General features: G+C 44.0%; 1 protein-coding gene across 1 annotated transcript in view; it reads right to left on the bottom strand.

Moving 5' to 3' along the window:
- The window catches only part of KALRN (kalirin, RhoGEF kinase), a 583,131-nt gene that overhangs the window by 50,806 nt on the left and 512,976 nt on the right, over window positions 1-19,349 (bottom strand). Inside the window, exons 36-39 of the mRNA XM_012639639.1 lie at window positions 16,505-16,600; window positions 5,866-5,996; window positions 1,588-1,654; window positions 29-132 (exon numbers count right to left, since the gene is read on the bottom strand). Of these exons, the coding sequence (XP_012495093.1) occupies window positions 29-132; window positions 1,588-1,654; window positions 5,866-5,996; window positions 16,505-16,600 (398 nt within the window). The remainder of the gene's footprint in view (window positions 1-28; window positions 133-1,587; window positions 1,655-5,865; window positions 5,997-16,504; window positions 16,601-19,349) is intronic.

The raw sequence follows: 19,349 nt of genomic DNA, 5'->3' as shown, positions 1-19,349 counted from the left end.
TGACCCTCAGGGCGGTGTTGACACTTACTCCTTATGCCAGTCATAGATCTGGTGAATGTTTCCAAACACGATTTTATCCTTTCCTCGCATATCCTCGGGGACACCTTTTTCTTCTATCCTCTTCATGAAGCCCTGTGGCAGCAGAGGCAATGGTGAGTAGGTATTTCCACAAGAAAGCTTTCCGGGCCAAGCCCCACACCGCAGCACCCCTGTGAGCCCACACTCTCCGCGTGAGTCGGAGGGCAAGTGCTTCTGTAGTTTCTCACTATTCAACTAGGCCTTTACCCCTGTGCAGAGTGACAGACAAAACTGTTATGAAGTTTCTGGGTCCCTTTCTTTGTCTCCAGTCCCCCCAGGAAAGCAGAACACAGAAGAAAACAATCATTTGTCCCTCTTCCCTTCTCTAATCCAAGTGAATCAGGTCTTGAAAGGCTCAGAACTCAGACCTCTCGTCTAGAAATAAGTCTTAATATGTTGATACTTTACACTCTGTAAAATGTGACCATGCACAATGTCATTTCAGCTTTAAAATCAGGTTTTGAGGTTGTACAGGTAGCATTTATCCCCAACTGCCAGACAAGAAAACCAAGCACCCGTGTGTTAGACGACTTGTCTTAGGATCACACCACTGACGTCTGACTTCCCTGCATTTCAATCTCCACTCTCCAGACTCCCCTGTCCTCTATTCCCAGGCTGAGCTGCATGTGGAGGCTGCTGTACCCCTTGCAGCCCCTAGCTCCCTTAAAAGATGAGAATAACTTTCCATAAGTTAGAATTCAGGTCCTCTCTATGCCAGGTTAGTCTGTTTATCCAAGGTTCAGGATAAGCAAATACAAAACTCTAAGTCAGCAGATTTCCCCAGAAGGGGACTTATAGGCCAAATGTAAGCAATGTAGCAAGCAATTTAGACATGAGGCATTCAATTTTTAGACTTCATATTCTTTCATTTAAGATGATTAACATTAGGGCTTTAAGCCATCCAAATTTTCCATTTACTTTCTTAGGCTTTTTCATCTAAGTGTCTAAGTCCCTCTATAAAGTGAATCCCTATGAAGATAGAATTGTTTTATTTATTACAAAATTGACTCTTAACTGTAGACCTGTCAATTTTGGTTATTGGTGGTTTTTTTCTTTGTCTGTCTTCTTGGTAGCTGTAACATTATACTTAAAATCTATGGAAATGTGTAATCCCCAAGATTCCACTAAGAGTGACCTGCTTTGTGGCCGCAGTGGCTCACAGCTCGGAAGAATATATAGCCACGTGGTTAATTAAACACCAAAGAAAAACTCTTAAGGCAATATTTGGTCCCTAAAACAAAGAGGAATGAGCTCAGCTCTAACCAAGAGGCTCCCCTAAATGCTGTAACATTTGGGCCCCTTCCGTCCTCTAAATATCTTATAATATTTCAAGAGGAAAAGAAAAAAGTTACCTGCATATTCTATTTGATTTATTACTATTTTTATTTTCATTTCTGCAAATACCCAGAGTAAAATATAGATATTTAGTCATCAAATTTAAACATCTCAACCTCGATAGTGTCCAACATGCTCCTGGCATGGATGACCCACCCTGAACCATCTACTCACCTCCACCACAATCCCCAGATCCTTGACATAGTCCTTTTCTGTCTGAACCAGCTCATTCAGGACAAACCTGAGCAGGAGATTAAGAACAATGAGGGTTCCTCTTCATTGTTCAGCAAGAAATCTTCACACATAAGTTCACAGGGAAGTTACTTTGGCACCTTTATGACAAGACCACCCAGAAGGCCCATATCTAGCACCCAGAAAGGTGCTTACTGATGTTGTCTCTCTACGTGAGGTCCCACTGAAGAATGGAGGCCAGAAGACTAGAAAGGGCTTCCTCAGGTGACACACAACAGTCAGAGGAAGAATGATGCTCATCGCCTAGCATTCTTCTTTCTACTCTTCATGAGTCTTTCTCCCTTGCCTATAACAGAGCAATTGCACAGGCAGAGCAGAAGAATGACAAGCCCTTTGGCAAAACTGAGTTCTGAAAGCTTTGAGGCCAGGGATCAACATGCAACTTTTACTCCTTCAGCTCCTCTTCAGGAGAAAGGCACTTATCTGAAAACCAAACTTTAAGGCCTCCAAAGATATATTAATATAATAGAAGCTACAATTCTTCAGATAGGTATCCATGGTAACTGAGCTGGAAAATCCCCAGTCAAGGCCAGAAAGATTGACTGCAAACATTCCATAATCACAACTTTGAATGCAGCACTCCCTGCCCCAGGATGCAGGATTTAACAACTACAAGGACATTTGCCTTCTTGGGTTCTTTCTTGTTAATCATTTCCACCACTTAGAGCAGCGGTCCCCACCTTTTTGGCACCAGGGACTGGTTTCATGGAAGAAAATTTTTCCATGGATGTTGGGGGACAGGGGGGTGCAGCGAAACTCTGCGGCCCGGTCCCTAACAGGCCACGGACCAGTACTGGTCAGCAGCCCAGGGCTTGGGGACTGCAGTCTTAGAGCATTTACTATGTGCTAGTTACTTCATCTGGGTTTCCCCATGCTTTATAACAAGGTAGGTATTGCAAAGCTCTATTTTATTAATATAATAATGAAACTGCTAAGGCAGAAAGGTTAGGTAACTTGACCAAGATTATGAAGTGAGTAGCAGAGCTGGGATTTGAACCTGATTGTATCAGAATCCAAAAAACTGTGCTCTTTCACTAGGGCCCACTGCCTAAAAAACTACTCAGGCTGGCTCTTTGGAGTCCCTGAAGCTGCAAACCCAAACACTACTCTTTCTTTTTTCTATCCAGACAGCAAAGAGATACACACAAAATGCTTACAGTTGTGCACAGGGGCAGGGCGGTGCTGTGCAACCTACTAGAGTCTGATCCTCATTAGCTAACTGGAAAAAATTTTGCTGGGAGCCACACAACTGCATTTTTGGCCCCAGTGCAGAAGGGATAAAGTTCTGAGATGTCAAAGAGGGGCCCCAGCACAAGGGCTGTAACCATTTTGAACCCCGGAAGCAATTCATCTGAAAGTTTTGTTCTGCACAGCCCTGAGAAGCCACAGAATCCCCGGGTCTAGGGCCTCGGGGCAGTGGGGAGGAAGCAAAGGAACACATGCTGCTTTATCAGCATGCCCATCACTTCCAACTGGCTCCCTCTCTCCAGCACAGACAACCATGTGTTTTAGGCCACAGGAAGGAACTGGCAAGGCCAAATGAAAGCATTTAAATATATCTTCAGCATGGTTCAAGTTACTGCTCAGAAGAAAGTGGTAAAAGAAAACCCACAGGGAAGTCAGGGTGGGAATTCAGGGCTGGGAGGGCCCTCTGGAGATAAGGTCCAGCTCTCTGTCTCTAGGCAGTATTTTTATCCTCAACTCTTTGCTGATAGATGGGGGCTGTCTTAGGCTTGTCAGACTCTAGTGAAGGGGATTGTACTACATGCTGCTTACTTGCAGCATCTCCTCCTTGAAAGAGAGATTACACACATTAAAAGACATTCTGAAAAGTTACATCAAAGATTTGAATTACATGCATCACAACGCAGTACATGATTAATTGTAAAATAAATTGAATTGATAATAAAGCAATTCTTTTTCATGTTCAGTTCCTATTAGTAAAAGTTATTTACAAATAAATGTTATTTTTTGGTCCAACTAAAATTAGTCCAGCTGCAGGTTAGACTCATTTCTAACCTCTCTCTTTTGCAATGGCAGAGAATGGCTGGTCTTCCACAGAAAATGGTTTAGAGCCTTTGCACTGGCTGTTCCCTCTGCCAAGAATGCCTTTCCTGCCATGGCTAATTCCTTATCTCCTCCTGGTCTTTGTGCAAATGCCAGAACTACTTAAAACTGCAACATGGTCTCATCTGTATGCCTGACTTCCCTTATACTGCCTTCTTTTTTCTTTTCCCAGATTCTAACATACTACATAATTTATTTTATCATCTGATTTATTCCATTAGGATGTAAACCTTCTATGACAGCAAAGACTTTTGTTGTTGTTTGTCTTATTCAGTGATGTATCTCATTGATGGCACACAATAGGTGTTCAACAAATGTTTGTTGAATGAATGAGTGACTAAAACTTGAAAAGTAAGTTCATTCTCAACTTTTTTCTTCTCCTGGACACATGATTATTTGTGTTCATCTTTTCTCCCTGGAGCTCTCATTTAACCCTTCGATGTCCTACTGCCATCTTCTGGATTGAGTCTTGGTTCACTATACCTTTCAGCCTCTGGCCTCATGTAGGGTTTGTCATTAAACACCTACACATCTTCTCTTTCTTCATGGCCATGATGATGGCACAGGGGGATAGAATAAGAATGAAATACAGTAAGAGGCAGAGACATTCCAACAACTGCATTTGCACGAGAGTTCAGGATGTGGAGAGGTGTGGGGTTTTGGCCAGAATGAGAAGAGGGAGAAGAGACAGGTAAAGTGGGTAAAAGAGGCAGCAGACTTTGAATAGCATTGTCTGGACAATGGCTTAGATGACTGCTCAGAGGCCCGTTCAACCTAAATGACAAGAGTAGTGACTGGCTTTGCTTAGGACCACCTGCTACCTCAAAAGTCAGCTCTCCAATATACACTTTGCTTTGGCTTGACGAAGGACTAGAACCTCTCCGACTCCCGCTCCACCAGTGTAATGGCAGCCTGAGATGCTAAGAGGAATGAGCTTTGTGCAAGTCCTAGGAAATTTCCCTCTGGGGACGGTATTTCTCAAGCTCTATTCCATTCATCGACTTCTTGGGGTTTCCCCTGAGCACCCACAAAGTGGAGAGGATAAGTATGGAGTTACAGGGTTTACACGCCACTTGCTCACTCCCACTACAGGGTGACAGCCCTGCTTTAACACCAGGCCCTCGCTATGATGTTTACACTTCTGTTTCTTAGGAAACAAAGTCTTAAACGTTCACTTTGTACATTTCTAGGCAACAGAAGGGCCTGGCCTAACTTATTTTTTGCTAATTTTCATGTCTGCTCAGTGAGGATTGATGAGTTTGAGAGAGAAGGGCAGGCTAATTAATAGCATGGAGGGACCCTTTATACCTGCCTACTCAATTCTTCCTGCTGCTTATAATTTCTCACATGTTGAGCTATGTCTAAGACTCATTAGAAGCTCTGCTTCCAACACAGAGTCAAATCCTAAACAAGAAAACTAAAGTTTTAGAGGAGTTATGCTTTTAGATTAGTGGTATCCATTATCTTCTTTATCAGATCTAATAATATTAATATAAAATTGACATATCAGTGTAAATAACTCAAATCTTACATAACATGTGGGGTTTTATGAAATGGACTGTGATGTGAATTGTATTTTCTGGGGGCTATTCAAAGCAGAGAGGAGGTTCTCTTCGAATGAAACCCACAAATGGTTGTAAAGTTAAGACCTTTGGAGAAGGACTGGAGATAGGACCTGCCTGTGGTATGACAGCTCCCTTGTCCTATATGTCACTTTCCTGCATTTGGGGAAATGTTTCCTCAGGTGACCTCAATCAGACTTTCTGCAATGGTTAAGGATTCTCTGATTCTACATACCCATGACAATAGTCTCATAGTTTCCTAAACTTGGTCATTTTCCTTTTATCACTGTGTTTTAAATTTCAAACAGACCTTGGTGATAACTGCCCTTTGTCAATAGCAGCTGCTATATCACAGAACATATTTCAGCATAAACGTCTTCAAGTCAGTGCCAAAGTGGTTCAGTGTTGATCGACGTTACACTGCACAGCTCCGGGCAACCTTTACTTATAATGAATGATGTAGGAGGTGGAAATGCAGTGTGGGGAATCCCTCTCCAATTCCCCCCAACCCTTGCCTGTTGTCCACTGCACACACGTGTGCACCAGGGTGGCATCTGGGGAAGACACTTACATCCTGCCTCTCAGGGCCTTGGCTTTCTGTTCTTCTTCCAGGTTCCGAGGAGGTGTGGGCGAGGCCATCCCTTCATTTAGGCAGCCTGCGGGGTCTTTCAAGCTCCCCCGGTATGAGCCTCCTTCTAGACTCTGAAAAGAGAAGAATAAACAGCCTTAGAGAGGTATACACTGACAAGTCACTTGGAAGCCTGGTGCCTCCCCAGCCTAGCCACAGACAACTTGGAAAATCAGTATCCAAGGCTGTTCTCATCGAACTGTAATGAAGCACTCGGAGACCAAAGACTTCATGCTCCTGTAGCAGGGAGTCCAGAGCTGTCGCCTTCTTAGGCAATCAGGATGTACTTGGATTCTATATGCTGCCAATTTCCCGGACATAATGAAATTGTCAAGTGACTACCTCTGGGTAAGAGCTCCAGAGATAAAGATAATTATTGCAATTCTGCACCAAATAAGCAGCTGGAAAAGAACTAACATCAGTTGTAGGACCATCAAATACAAATTGATAAGGGCAGAGTAGTGAGAGGAGAACTAGTTTAGTAAAATCATGTTTTGTTAAATCAGCTACAATTCTTTTGAGGAGACCAATGAGATGTAGACAAGTCAATAGATTTAGCCTTTTCTAAAAACACCTTTGTTAAGGTTATTTACCAAGGGCTTTCCTTTATTTATTAATCCTTTTCATTTCTTTTAATTAAGGTGCTGCAGGATTGAAAAAATAAGTTGAAAGGATTAATATGGTACTCCAGAAGGAGCTAAGGGTAAAGGAACCTAAATTCTAATCCCAGATCTGCTAGTCACTGGAGGATCTTATGTGGGACAGCTAAAATTGTTCTATGCTTCAGTTTTTCTCAATTTTCAAATCAGATCTTCCCTCTCTACAGATTTCTAAGGAATAGAAGATGATAGTTGTATAATCCCTTTGAAGAATTAAAAATGCCCTATAATGGTGAACCCTCCCCACCACAGATAGAACTGCTAACAATAAAAAGCCTCAAAATGGAATCAATCTTAACATTTTTACAAGTGCTCTGGAGGAAGGACCCCATAGTGACACTTAGAATTTCACTACATGAATTGGCAGAAGCAATGTGGATAAAAGTAAGACCAGAGATCAAGGTCATGTTGGGCAACTAATAAAACAAATAATGGGAGACAATCCAAACTGATGCCTGTCTATGCCTGCCACTGTGGCTAAAAGGCAAAGTTTCACTTAGTAGTCTTAGAAAACATCAGCCCTAAGGTTAAAGCCACAAAGACCAAAAAGTGCTGTCCAAAAAGGTAGTAGGAAGAAAAGGCTGAAGCCTGGCCCTGAGCAATCTGCACTTGCAGCATTTGTCACAAACTCTCCCAGTTGCCGTATTTCAACATAGGCTCAACAGAGGTAGGAAAAAAAGGCCGAGGGAGAAGAAACAAAAAGAGAGCAAGGTACTTGATGCACCATTATATGAGAAAGATGAACAATATAAAGACTTGAATCGAAAAACTTAATGCTGAGAAAAGATACCAAACAACTTCTTCCACCAGCACCCCCCAATCCTCAAATTGACAAAATGTGCCAAGGGCCAAACATGAATTACCAACACTATAAATTAGAATTAAGAGGAGAGTGTCTTCAAGCTTGACAGAGAGAATTTCTTTTAACTTGGGATGAAGATATTTACAGAACAAGTAATCAACCATGGAAGTTGTTATATTCAGAGCAGCAGTATAGGCTAAAAATATAGAAAGGTCGAGAAGGGTTTAGCTACATTTATAGATACAGGATCTGTAACCTGTTATTAAGGAAATGAGAGTGTCTGGTGCTGAGGCTTGACAAGCGGCAGGCAGGCCTTCCAATGACATGTCTCCTTGTGCCATCACCAGAGACAGGCTCCAGGCAGATGGGCCCAGCTGGTGATTGATCTGATTACATGCCTTTTACTACCCCTCCCCCTTTCCCCATTGTCCTGTTACAGTCTTTGTTCTGCAGCCTGTTGGCTGGTAGCAGGGTGACTGCAAGGCCTGGGGAACGCGCCTACATCTCTGCCTACGAGGCTCTCCCCATGGAGCATCCAGCTAGGGTAGGCCACTCTCAACTTTTCTACAGAATAAAGAACATCTGAGGAGCCCAATGTGTCACATGGGAAAATATTTACATTTCCTCCCACCTAACCTGTTCTCTGAGCAAAGCAGCCCAAGTTATCTTTGGGGGAGGACTCTCTGGGATCAAAGCAGTGAGAGAGGAAGAAGAGGGAAATACAGGGTTTGGCTAAGCTATTACATATTCTGGGTAGTCTGCCCAAATGATGGGGTTGGCTACAATGCTTGCAGTAATTCAAGAGTGGTTTCCTCTAAGGACCTTTGCTAGAGTTGGGACGCTGGGCCCCAGCTAAGGGCAACGAGGGTTGACCTGCAATTGTCTGTGCTGCTCCTGGGAGAAAATAGGCAGTGGTGGCCAGTTATCTGCCACAGTGAGGACTTCTGCCCCACCTGGGGCTCAGGGCCACAACAGTCTCTGTAGACAAAGGAAAAGGTATATGAGGACAGAGCAACAAATGTTCCTATAGTCAGTCCAAGGTCAGGGAACAGAGATGCAAATAGATTCAAATAGACAATAAAGTGTGGAGGAAGGCCATCCCCTTGTTTAAAATGAACACGTTTTCCGGTCACTGGATCTGGGCTGACATACCCATAACACGCCCTTCCTGGGAGATCTCATAAGCACTCTTCACATGCACCTCCACAGCATTCATTACACAGTACCGTGATTGATCGTTTTTGTATTCGAGTAAATATTTATCAGGCATCTACTACATGCTAAAAACTTGCAAAGTGTTGGAGAAATGAGGATGCATTGAGGATGCCCTCTATAATCTAAGCTGCAGTGGCTGCTCTTCTGGCAAGAAGGGGTACATGGAGGATGAACAAAAGGAGGAGGCAGCTCTATGGTGGGGTGGAGAGGGAAGGGAAAGACAATGAAAGAGGCAAGCTTGAACTGAGGATTGAGAGATGAAAGGGGTTCATTGGATACCCCAGTGGGAGGACATTCCAGGCAGGAGCAGCCCTGAGTGAAGGGCTGAGGGGCGAAGTCCCATGGGGCAGCCTGGCCAGCTGGAAGTAGTCCAATGCAGGCAGAATATATGGTGTGAGGGAAGGGGACTGGCAAGTGACTGTTCTGTGAGTTGGGGTGAGTGGGTGCTAGAGAAGGAAGAGGTGAGGAATGAAAATAGAATCCTGGGGAAGGATGCAGGGACCAGATGACAAAGTCTTGTCTGTGGCATTAAGCAGTAGAGACTTTACCTTCTAAGATCAATGATGGGAGGGTTTTAAGCAGGGAAGTAACACACTTGGATTTAAGTTTTAGAAAGATCAGTCTTAATGTTCCAAAGGGCTTTCCTACTTTGGGAAAATATCTCCGATATGATAGTAAAGGGAAATAGAGCTTAAACTTTAAATACTCTATGATTAACTACATTATTTTTAGAAGGGTCTAGAAGAAAATACACCAAAATTTCAACACTCAATGTCTAGATGATGATTTATGCTTATACTCTTGTCATTTTTCCAATTCTTTTTGAATAAGCATATATTGCTTTTATTAGTCAGAAAAGAACTATTAAAACTTTTTTTTAAAAAAGGAAAAGAAAGATCGCTCTAGCAGTCATGTAAAGAGATATCCAACTGCAATCTGGGAGGAAACGGTTGCTAACAGTCCACGAAGGAAAGAATTTTGAGCATTAACCCTAAACTGCAAGTTCCATATAAAGAAGGTGAGGCTCTGTGCTTGATCTCAAAGCTTGGTGTGTAGGAGGACTCCAAGAATATATTGAATAGTGGAAACTCTTGGGGAGAGATCGAAGCTCCTCTGATAAGGCAACGGGTACCCACCACGCCAACCAGTCACCTCTTAGCTGCTCCTCTTTTATAAAAATGTGTATATCACACACGTTAGGATGGCTATTATTAAAAAACAAGAGACAACAAATGTTGGCAAGGGTGTGAAGAAAAGCGAACCCTAGTACACTGTTTGTAGGAATATAGATTGGTATAGCCATAATGGAAAAACAGTATAAAGGTTCCTAAAGAAACTAAAAATAGAACTACTACATGACCCAGCAATCCCTTACAAAGGTAATGAAATCAGCTCCTTGTAAAGATATCTGTACCCCAACATTCACAATAGCTAGGATATGGACACAACCTAAGCATCTGTTGATGGATGAATGAAGAAAGAGACTGGGATATATATATGTATACACACATACACACAAATGGAATATTATTCAGCCTTTAAATGTAGTATTACTCTCCTTTAAAGAGGAGATCCTGCCATTTGCTACAACATGGAGGGACCTAGAGGACATTATGCTAAGTGAAATAAGCTAGACACAGAAAGAAAAATATTACATGATCTCACTTATATGTGGCATCTAAAAAAAAACAAAGTTCAAAATAAAATATATAGAAATAGAGAATAAAATAGTGGTTACCAGGGCAGGGGGTGGGAAAGGAAATGGGAAAATATAGGTTCAAAGGATACAAAGTAGCAGATACGCAGGATAAACAGGTCTATAGAGATCCGCTGCACAACATGAAGACTATAGTTAATGAAATTGCATTGTATTAGAGATTTTTGTTAAATAGGTAGATTTTACTATGAGATGATAAATATGTTGTTTGCTTCACTATAGTAAACATTCTACTATCTACACGTATTTCATATCATGTTGTAAACCTCAAATATATACATAAAATTTATGTTAAAAAAACCCGTATAATATTCTCTGGACAAAAAGTCATATCTAAGTCATTCCTAGGCAAATTGGGGGTGGGTACAGGGACAACCACACAGTGGACAAACTGAAGTCTGGATTTTTTAGGCAAATGACATTTCAGATTTGTAACTTTGGGTTAAAAATTTGGGGTAGGAATCTAAACTTTTCTATGCTGACAAGAATCTCAGAAGTCTCTTCCACAGAGGAATACCAGATAAACTTAGTTCCTGAAACATCAACCTCCACGAAGGAATGATGGGGCCATTATTTTCTCCGATCTGGACTCTGAACTGCTGCTGACAAAGCCAGACAATTCATCTCAAGCAGAGCAAAGCACACACGCAAACACAGCCTGGCCTTTGTTGCGCTCTTCTGTGGTCCACAGGGCTGGCCCCAGGAGGTGGATGCTATCGAAGCAGGAGAATGAGAAGGCGGAAATCTTGCTGAAGCAGTCAAGACACAGTCTCACAATGCCAGGCCACCAGGTAGACTAAACAAGAGATCACTCTCGGGCGGCCCCTTCCCTAAAGGGACAGGATTACTAGCTGGGGTCCACGGGGGCTATCCTAAGCCTAGTGAACCATTCTGGTGTTCCACCTGATGACAAGAGCTAAGAGAGGGACTTTCTTTCTAGAGGCTCAATCTTTCATGCCAGGGAGACGGTAGAATCCTGGGGCTCTAAACTATAGTTTAGAGGCATTATAACTCTCACATGGCCAGGAGGGTCTTGTTCCTCAAACTTGAGGAAAAAAACCAAATCATGTAGACTGTTAAGCTATTACCTGCAACATTCACCTAGCCACCAGTCTATTGTGATGAATACTAAGTTTCTACGTGCTCAGCCCCACACTAGGTTACAGAAGATAAAGATGACAGGGTTCCCTTTCCCTGCCCTTCACAAAGCAGCTGAGGTGGCTAAGAACTAATATTTGCAGGTGCTTGCTTATCAGTTTACAAAGCACATTCATATCATCATAACTCTCTTGAGATTTGATTCAGGTAGACAGAATCATCACCATTACCAGGTGAGATAACAGAGAGGCCCAAGTAGACTAACTTTCCCAGGGCTGTACGATAAATAGCGGGGGCATGACTAAAACCTAGGTCTTCTGATTCCTTACACACTCTCTGCCAGCAGCAGCAATCCACAGGTCTAGAAAAGGCTGTACTAAAAATTACACAGGGCATTATCTTTAACTCTGGCCAGAAAAAGTACATTAGCTCTATTTGGGGGGAGGTGGGTGAGCATCCTTTCTTGGTAAACAAAGGCCTTGATTAAAGACCAAGGCTGAGCCAGGCACAGTAGCTCATGCCTGTTATCCCAGCATTTTGAGAGGCTGAGGCAGGAGGGTCACTTGAGGCCAAGAGTTCAAGATCAGCCTGGGTAACATAGCCAAGACCCTGTCTCTACAAAAATAAAAATAAATTAGCTGGGGATGGTGGCACATACCTGTAGTACCAGCTACTTGGGAGGCTAAAGCAGGAGGATCACTTGAGCCCAGGAATTCAAGGCTGCAATGAACTGTAATTGTGCCACTGTACTCCAGGCTGGGTGACAGAGCAAGACTTTATCTCCGGGGTGGGAGGAGACGAAGGCTGGTTGGAGAGAACTCAGAAGGGCCCATTAATATCCAGAAGGACTCACTAATGCGGGAGTATGTATGGGGTTTTACCTGTGCTACAAGTGAGCCTGAGAACCCTGTCTTCGTTCCCAGCAGAGCTTGTACATCAGAGGTCACAACTCATCAAGGAGGAAGCCTGGTGCAAAAATGTCTGCATGACTATAAAGCAATGGAGGCAGCTTTGGGACACACGGGATCTCATGGCCTTTGAGTGGAGCTGGGGGATCAAATAAATTCTAAGTACACAATTTGGTTCCATCATCACTTGAGCAACCAATAAAGAACGTAGAAAGACTCTAAGCTCTAGATTAAAGTCCAAGCAGGCCAGGCCCAGTGGCTCATGCCTGTAATCCTAGAACTTTGGGATGCCAAGGCAGGAGGATTGCTTGAGGTCAGGAGTTCAAGATAAGCCTGAGGAACATAGTGAGACGCAGTCTCTACAAAAAATACAAAACTTAGCCGGATGTGGTGGCATGAGCCTGTCATCCCAGCTACTCAGGAGGCTAAGGCAGGAGGATTGCTTGAGCCTGCGAGTTTGAGGTTGCTGTGAGCTATGATGATGCCACTGCACTCTGGCCTAGACAACAGAATGAGACTTCGTGTCAAAAAAAAAAAAAAGAAGTCCAAGCATACCAGATGCTCCTGTGAAATGGAATCTGACTCTGTAAAGTGGAAAGGACTTTATTAGTTCTTTCTTATACTGAACTAAGAAAACTCCCACCCACAGGTCTAGGTTCCACCTTCTGGAGCGACAGAGTCAGAACAGCCTCCATTCCCACAGCAGTGCTATTGGATGACAGCTCTCATGTGTCGTCTCCCAACTTCTCCCCATACTTAATCTTGGTTTCTTCACCTTTCCTTTAGATGACATGAGCCATGTGTTCTGTTTATCTCTTCTGGGCCCCTCCAGTTCGTTCAGTAACATTTTAGAATGTTATATTTCAAACATAACACATTACTCACACACAACTCGTGACAGCTGTGGTCTGAATAGCTTTGAGTACAGGGAGACTATTACTTCTCCTGATCTGTGCATTAACCAAGTCTGGGATAACACTGGCCATTACTGGCAGCCATCACGCTGTTGTCTTTAGTCAGATAAGTACTCCTGAACTTTTATGGCTCTGGATCTTTTCTTCTTCTAAGATAAAGAAATAGGATTAAGAGTCCTGGCAGTGAAAATGCAACTTAGTGTTCCTAAACATGGCTGGGATATTCTCAACCTCCTGTTGTTGCATCGCTGGATAAGAAGAAAGAGAAGGTAGAGGAGAGGACAAAGAATCAGATTTTGGTGAGAAGATTCTAAGAAAGCAAACAACTGCATCCTCACTACTTTCTGGGATAGCCATACCACAGCTTGGTTTTGTATGTTAAGCCAAAGAAATCTCTAATTCTGGGCTCATTGTAGGTCCTCAAGTGTAGTGATTGGTGGAAGAAATTAAGGCTTTTATTATAGTAAACTCACTGCAGAAAGGACACTCATTCAACAGACATTTATTGAGGCCCTGCTATAAGGCCAATGGATTCCAATGCCATCCCATACTCCCTCTTCTCTGGGAAATTTGCTCTAATGGGACTTCTCAATATCTTCATTTGCATGTTTAACACCAGACCCACTGATCACACAAATTAGAGGCCCTAAGAGACTCTCAACAGTGCAAAGGTTAGCAGCAGTAGTAGGAAAAAGGTAATCCAAAATATAAACAAATACAGACTTTTGGAAATAAGCATTCACAAAGAACCCGATAAATAGGAGGAAAAAATAATATTGTCCTAAATGACTTGCCATTTAGCTGTAAAGGTAAACTACAAATGCAAACATTAAGATATTTTAACAACTAACACAACAGGGCCACCTAAGAGCTGTCCCTCGGTGCATGTGGCTTTAGTAATTGCCATGTGATCACAGAGGAAATTTGGCCCGGGCTGGTCAGAGGAGCCCTTGTGAATAGACGAAACTTGAGTGGGACCTTGAAGGACCATTATGTTCTAGATAAGCAAAAATAAGAGGGCAAATATTCCAGAGAAGTGGGGTGGTTTGGACAAAAACTTGGAGGAAGGAAATCCAAGTAGATGTTCAGGGATAGGGAGGAAAACAGTTTGGTTGGGGCAGAATTCATCAAGCAGAATCATAAGTGGATATTGGAAAGGTAGGTTGCAGAATAGGCCACAAAATATCAGCATACTGGGTAAGTGTGGACCCTATCATAGGCCAGTGATTTCCAAAATGTGATGACATCAGTGAACATAATTTTGTTCATGTACCCCCAAAACATGTAACTTATTTATAAATTATGTATCTGTGCTACTATACTATCATTATGTACATAACAAAACATACATGAAACATTTTAAAATGATGATATAAAGATATTCAAATATTTTCTTCCCATACCCCAATAAACTGTGTACCTGAAAGCAGCCCACATTGGAGACCACTGCTTGTGTATAGGCAAGAGCGGGGCAGTGAGCCCCAGCAAGGAGGGAGGTAGCAGGCAGTGCTTGTGGAGGACTGATTGGGAGAATGAGGTGTATAGGCAGACAGGGTGGGGAAAGAGAAAGCAGTGGCTACCGCACCAGTCCAGGCACGAAGTCAGGGCCCAGGCTCAGGAGGTGAAAGAGAAAATACAAAAGAAAGGACAATTTTAAGAAAAAAATTAAAGATGGTATTTGGAGAATGAAGAGGGTGTATGGGTCAGCGTGGACGGCAAGTGAGGAGAGTCAGAGAGGAGACCTTTGAGAAGTCAATATAGTGCCCACAGGAGCACTTAACTCCTACTGGCAGGACAGGCAGAGATGGCAGGAAAATGGGCAACCTTCAAGAGTTTGACACTAGTTACTAAAAACAGCAGCTTTAATAGGAAGGAAAATTTAGGAATGAAAGAATAAAATCATACGTATTAAATCTCATTTATATACTGTAGGCTGGGCTATCTGAAAAGGAGGTTACTGCAATCAAAATTATCAGGCAGCTTTCCCTAGAGAGCATCCATCATTTTCCTCTAATTCCTGGGCCAGGTGGAGAAGGGTTTAAATGGGACTGATTAACAAGACTGCCCAACAGAAGTCTGCGAAGCACAGCCATTTATCCTAATGAGAATTGCAGGAGAGGTCAAACGAGTGACATGGATGAGACTGAAAGAAGCATTTTCCTAAATGCTTCAAACTGTCATCCTACAGGGATACACTCAAAAGTAAAAGCAGGGGAGTAGAGGAGCAGCCCTATCCTAATGAGCTATCCAAAAAAGGGCTCTTTCACCAGCATTATGCCAAAATCCCAAACCAGCTCAGACTCATCACTCTTCCCTCCAATGTGCTGATTGGTCCATGAGACAGTCACAAGCTAGACCAGTTGTCAGTAGTTAACATTCAGTTATCCCCCGCCCCATGATGGGGATATGCACCAGCTCTCTTAATTTCGTGTGAGGTATCCGCACACTTTTGCCCATTCCCTTTTATTTTTTATTTTTATTTTTTTTTGAGACAGAGTCTCACTCTTTTTGCCCGGGCTAGAGTGAGTGCCATGGCGTCAGCCTAGCTCACAGCAACCTCAAACTCCTGGGCTCAAGCAATCCTTCTGCCTCAGCCTCCCGACTAGCAGGGACTACAGGCATGCGCCACCATGCCCGGCTAATTTTTTCTATGTATTTTTAGTTGTCCGATTAATTTCTTTCTAATTTTAGTAGAGGCGGGGTCTCGCTCTTGCTCAGGCTGGTCTCGAACTCCTGAGCTCAAACAATCCGCCCGCCTGGGCCTCCCACAGTGCCATTCCCTCTTATAATAGCAGGACACAGCCTGGCCAGGACACAGCCACTTTTCCAAGACTTTGCAAGCCAGCAGGCTACCCGAAGTTCCCAAATAAAATTTCCTGGTGTTTTCAAAGATCCAATCTGTGTTCTGTGTCTCAGCGGCACAGTACACTAGCTTCAGTGCTAACCAGATACACCCCAGTCACAGACTGGAAGCCACCTGCGTGTGGGCAGGTGGATTAGGCTTACAGTGAGGCTAGTTTGTCTTGGGCACTTTTCACCTTGTATCAACATCACAACTCCTGAATGGCCTGTTAATTTCCCATGCCCATTCCCAAACAATGCCAGAGAGGACTTGGGGGCACGGCTGTTTAGAAACCATCATTAGCTGGAAACAACCGCACAGAAGGCACGAGGATAGGTCCAAAGAGAACTAGGCAGACAGATGCAAGGCCTTGGGAGCCGCATGGAGGTGAGACACACACAGAACTGTCTCCAGGACCCCCACTTACCAGCTTGCTTTTCACCAACTTTTCTATTGCACTGACAAGGTCTGCAGCAGTAGGTACTTCTGTGGAAGCCTGCCGGGCTGCTAGCAAAGAGGAGGACTGCAAGACATTGAGCAGCAAAGGAAAAGCAGATTAGCTAGGAATGAGGAACAGTGATTAGGAAGCAAAATAGACAAAAGCTTGAGGCAGGTGAGGGAAGCAAAGCTCTAAGTTTAGTGGGAAGAGATGACAGAGGGAGGTGGGGGTAGCGTCGGTGTGGGACAGGCCTGCCCAACCCCTTGTCAGGAATTCTGGCCAGCAAAGCATGGTTGGGACTAGGGTCTCCGTAGGCCTCCGAAAGAGCTGAGAGGAGGGGTCATAGAGCTCCTGGGTGGCCAACAGGCAAGGGCTGCACCTACTGACAGCAGTCGGGTGGGTGGGGGGTGACTGCTTTGAGGGCAAACAAGACTTTGGCCACTACACAGCCACCTATTGCTGTTCCAGGGTATGCAGGAGTCAATAAACCTAGCTTTAGGTGTGTCCAAAGAAGAGAAATAGTCCTTGCTTTCACAGCCTTAGATACAGAACTTTACTGTGTGTCCAGCAAAAATGCTAGGGGCAGGGCCCTTAGAGACCAGTGAGTTGGACACCCCCCCACATATCCTCTCCCTCCCCCTCTCTCTCTCCTTCCCCTTCTCTCTCTCTCTCACACACACACATACACACAAATATGCACACACACACGCACCCCTACCCCTCCAAAAAACATAGCTGGCTCTGGGAAGGCCCCCGAACTGGAACACTAGGAAGTGATAAAGGGCTCTGGCAGGAGCCGCGTGTCACGAGCCCGGCAGCCACAGTGAAGGAGGCTCTGCTGCGCAACCTCCCCGGGCCCCTCCTCCCCACCCCTGCACCAGCAATAAGGACTTGTCCATGTGGCAGTTTCGTCAGTGGTTTGGCGGGTCCTGCTCCCTGAGGGACGGTGGTTTTTGGATTGTTTTTCCCTCCTTCCTCTACCCGAGAAGAAATTGGGGGAGAAATGGTTAACCTTGCAAAGCATGTGTGCACTTTTACCCCAGCCTTATCGCAGCATAGGGCAGTGGTGTTCCCAGGGCCAGGCCACAGCCTCCTTCGGGCTCCAGCAGCAACGACTGTGGGCGTAGAGGTTGAATGTCCTGGCCTTGCTCTGACTTCAAGTTTGTCCCTTAGGTTAGGGGAAGAGTTTCAAAAACGAAGCCTCTTGTCTAATCTAAGAGTTACATTAAGTCTTTGCTTCTGAGATGGGGGGAAATAATTGTAATTAAGAAAGATATAGCAATATATTTTTCCTCTCCTGGGGAATGCAGGAAATAACTTAAGTCTATGTGGAAAATCAAGTTATCATCTTTTTGTTCTAGTGATCCTACTCTTGGAAACTTATTCCAAGGACAGAAGTCAAAAGAACAAATGCGCTCTGTGCACAGCGATTTGTCCACAGTAGTATTATCCAGAGTGGCAAAGACTGGAAACACCCCCTTAGATGTCCCAGTCAGGGGCTGGTGAAGCAAAGAATGGAACATCAAATAAGTAAAATATTCTCCAGCTGTTAAAATTATAGTTACAAAGCTAAAATTAATAAGACTTCAGGAAATGGTAGTAAATAAAACAGTGAACATGTCATACATGCATATGAACAAAGACCAGAAGGAAACATGGAGAATTAAAATAATCATACATCACAATGGGTAAACCTTCAAAAACTCCTTTTACACTGTCAAAAAAATTGTTTTTTTTTTTTTTGAGACAGAGTCTCACTCTGTTGCCCTGGCTAGAGCGAGTGCCGTGGCGTCAGCCTAGCTCACAGCAACCTCGAACTCCTGGGCTCAAGCAATCCTTCTGCCTCAGCCTCCCGACTAGCAGGGACTACAGGCATGCGCCACCATGCCCGGCTAATTTTTTCTATGTATTTTTAGTTGTCCGATTAATTTCTTTCTATTTTTAGTAGAGACGGGGTCTCGCTCTTGCTCAGGCTGGTTTCGAACTCCTGAGCTCAAACAATCCGCCCACCTCGGCCTCCTAGAGAGCTAGGATTACAGGCGTGAGCCACCGCACCCGGCCTAAAAATTGTTTTAATATATCCAACTATATTTGCTAGAAGTTCTGAGGCTCACACCACTCCCAAATATTCCAGAAAAACGAAATGTACAGAAATCAAATAAGCAGGACTGAGGAGAGTGAATGTGTCTAAGAAGAGGTTGTTGGCATCTGCCCTATTTCTAGCTAAGAAAAGGGCTACATGAGTGTCTGGGGTAAGTCAGCATTCTCAGTTAAAAATTATCTAGAAACAACATAATGTCCATTTCCCCCAAACAAGCTGTGTTTGAGGGAATTAGAGGGAGAGGGTTCGTGACCTTTGCTTATCTTATGCCCGCTGGACCCTCTGTGGGGAGGGCCATGAGGGCCACGGGCCACCGCTCCCCCGTGCGCGGTCACTGTTTATAAAACACTGCGTGACGGTAGGCCTCGGGAACGCAGAGGCTGCTTCTCTCTGCCATCTCAAGGTGAAGCACAGGCATTTCTGCCTCAGGAATCCAGGATGGGCACATGCCAGGCCTCCTACTACGTTTCCTCCCAACAGTCCAGAGTCAGAGAGCTGGCCCCGGCGATGGGGGCCACCAACATCACCTCGGGAGGGGCCACAACGGGGCGGAGGGGGCACGCAGTTGCCAGATCTCAGTCATTAGCCTGCCGCTAGACTTGCCCAGCACAGAGAAAGACTCTATCAATGTCTGTGGGTTAACAATTTAAATGCAAAGCAGAGAGAATTAAAATAAGAACTGAGATATCACCAGAAAAGCTGATATATCTGCAGACAGCACTTTTTGAATCA

This window comes from Propithecus coquereli, unplaced genomic scaffold (genome assembly GCF_000956105.1).
Source record: "Propithecus coquereli isolate 6110/MARCELLA unplaced genomic scaffold, Pcoq_1.0 Scaffold10, whole genome shotgun sequence".
In the NCBI taxonomy this organism is placed as follows: domain Eukaryota; kingdom Metazoa; phylum Chordata; class Mammalia; order Primates; family Indriidae; genus Propithecus; species Propithecus coquereli.
This window is presented reverse-complemented; position numbering and strand designations above follow the sequence as displayed.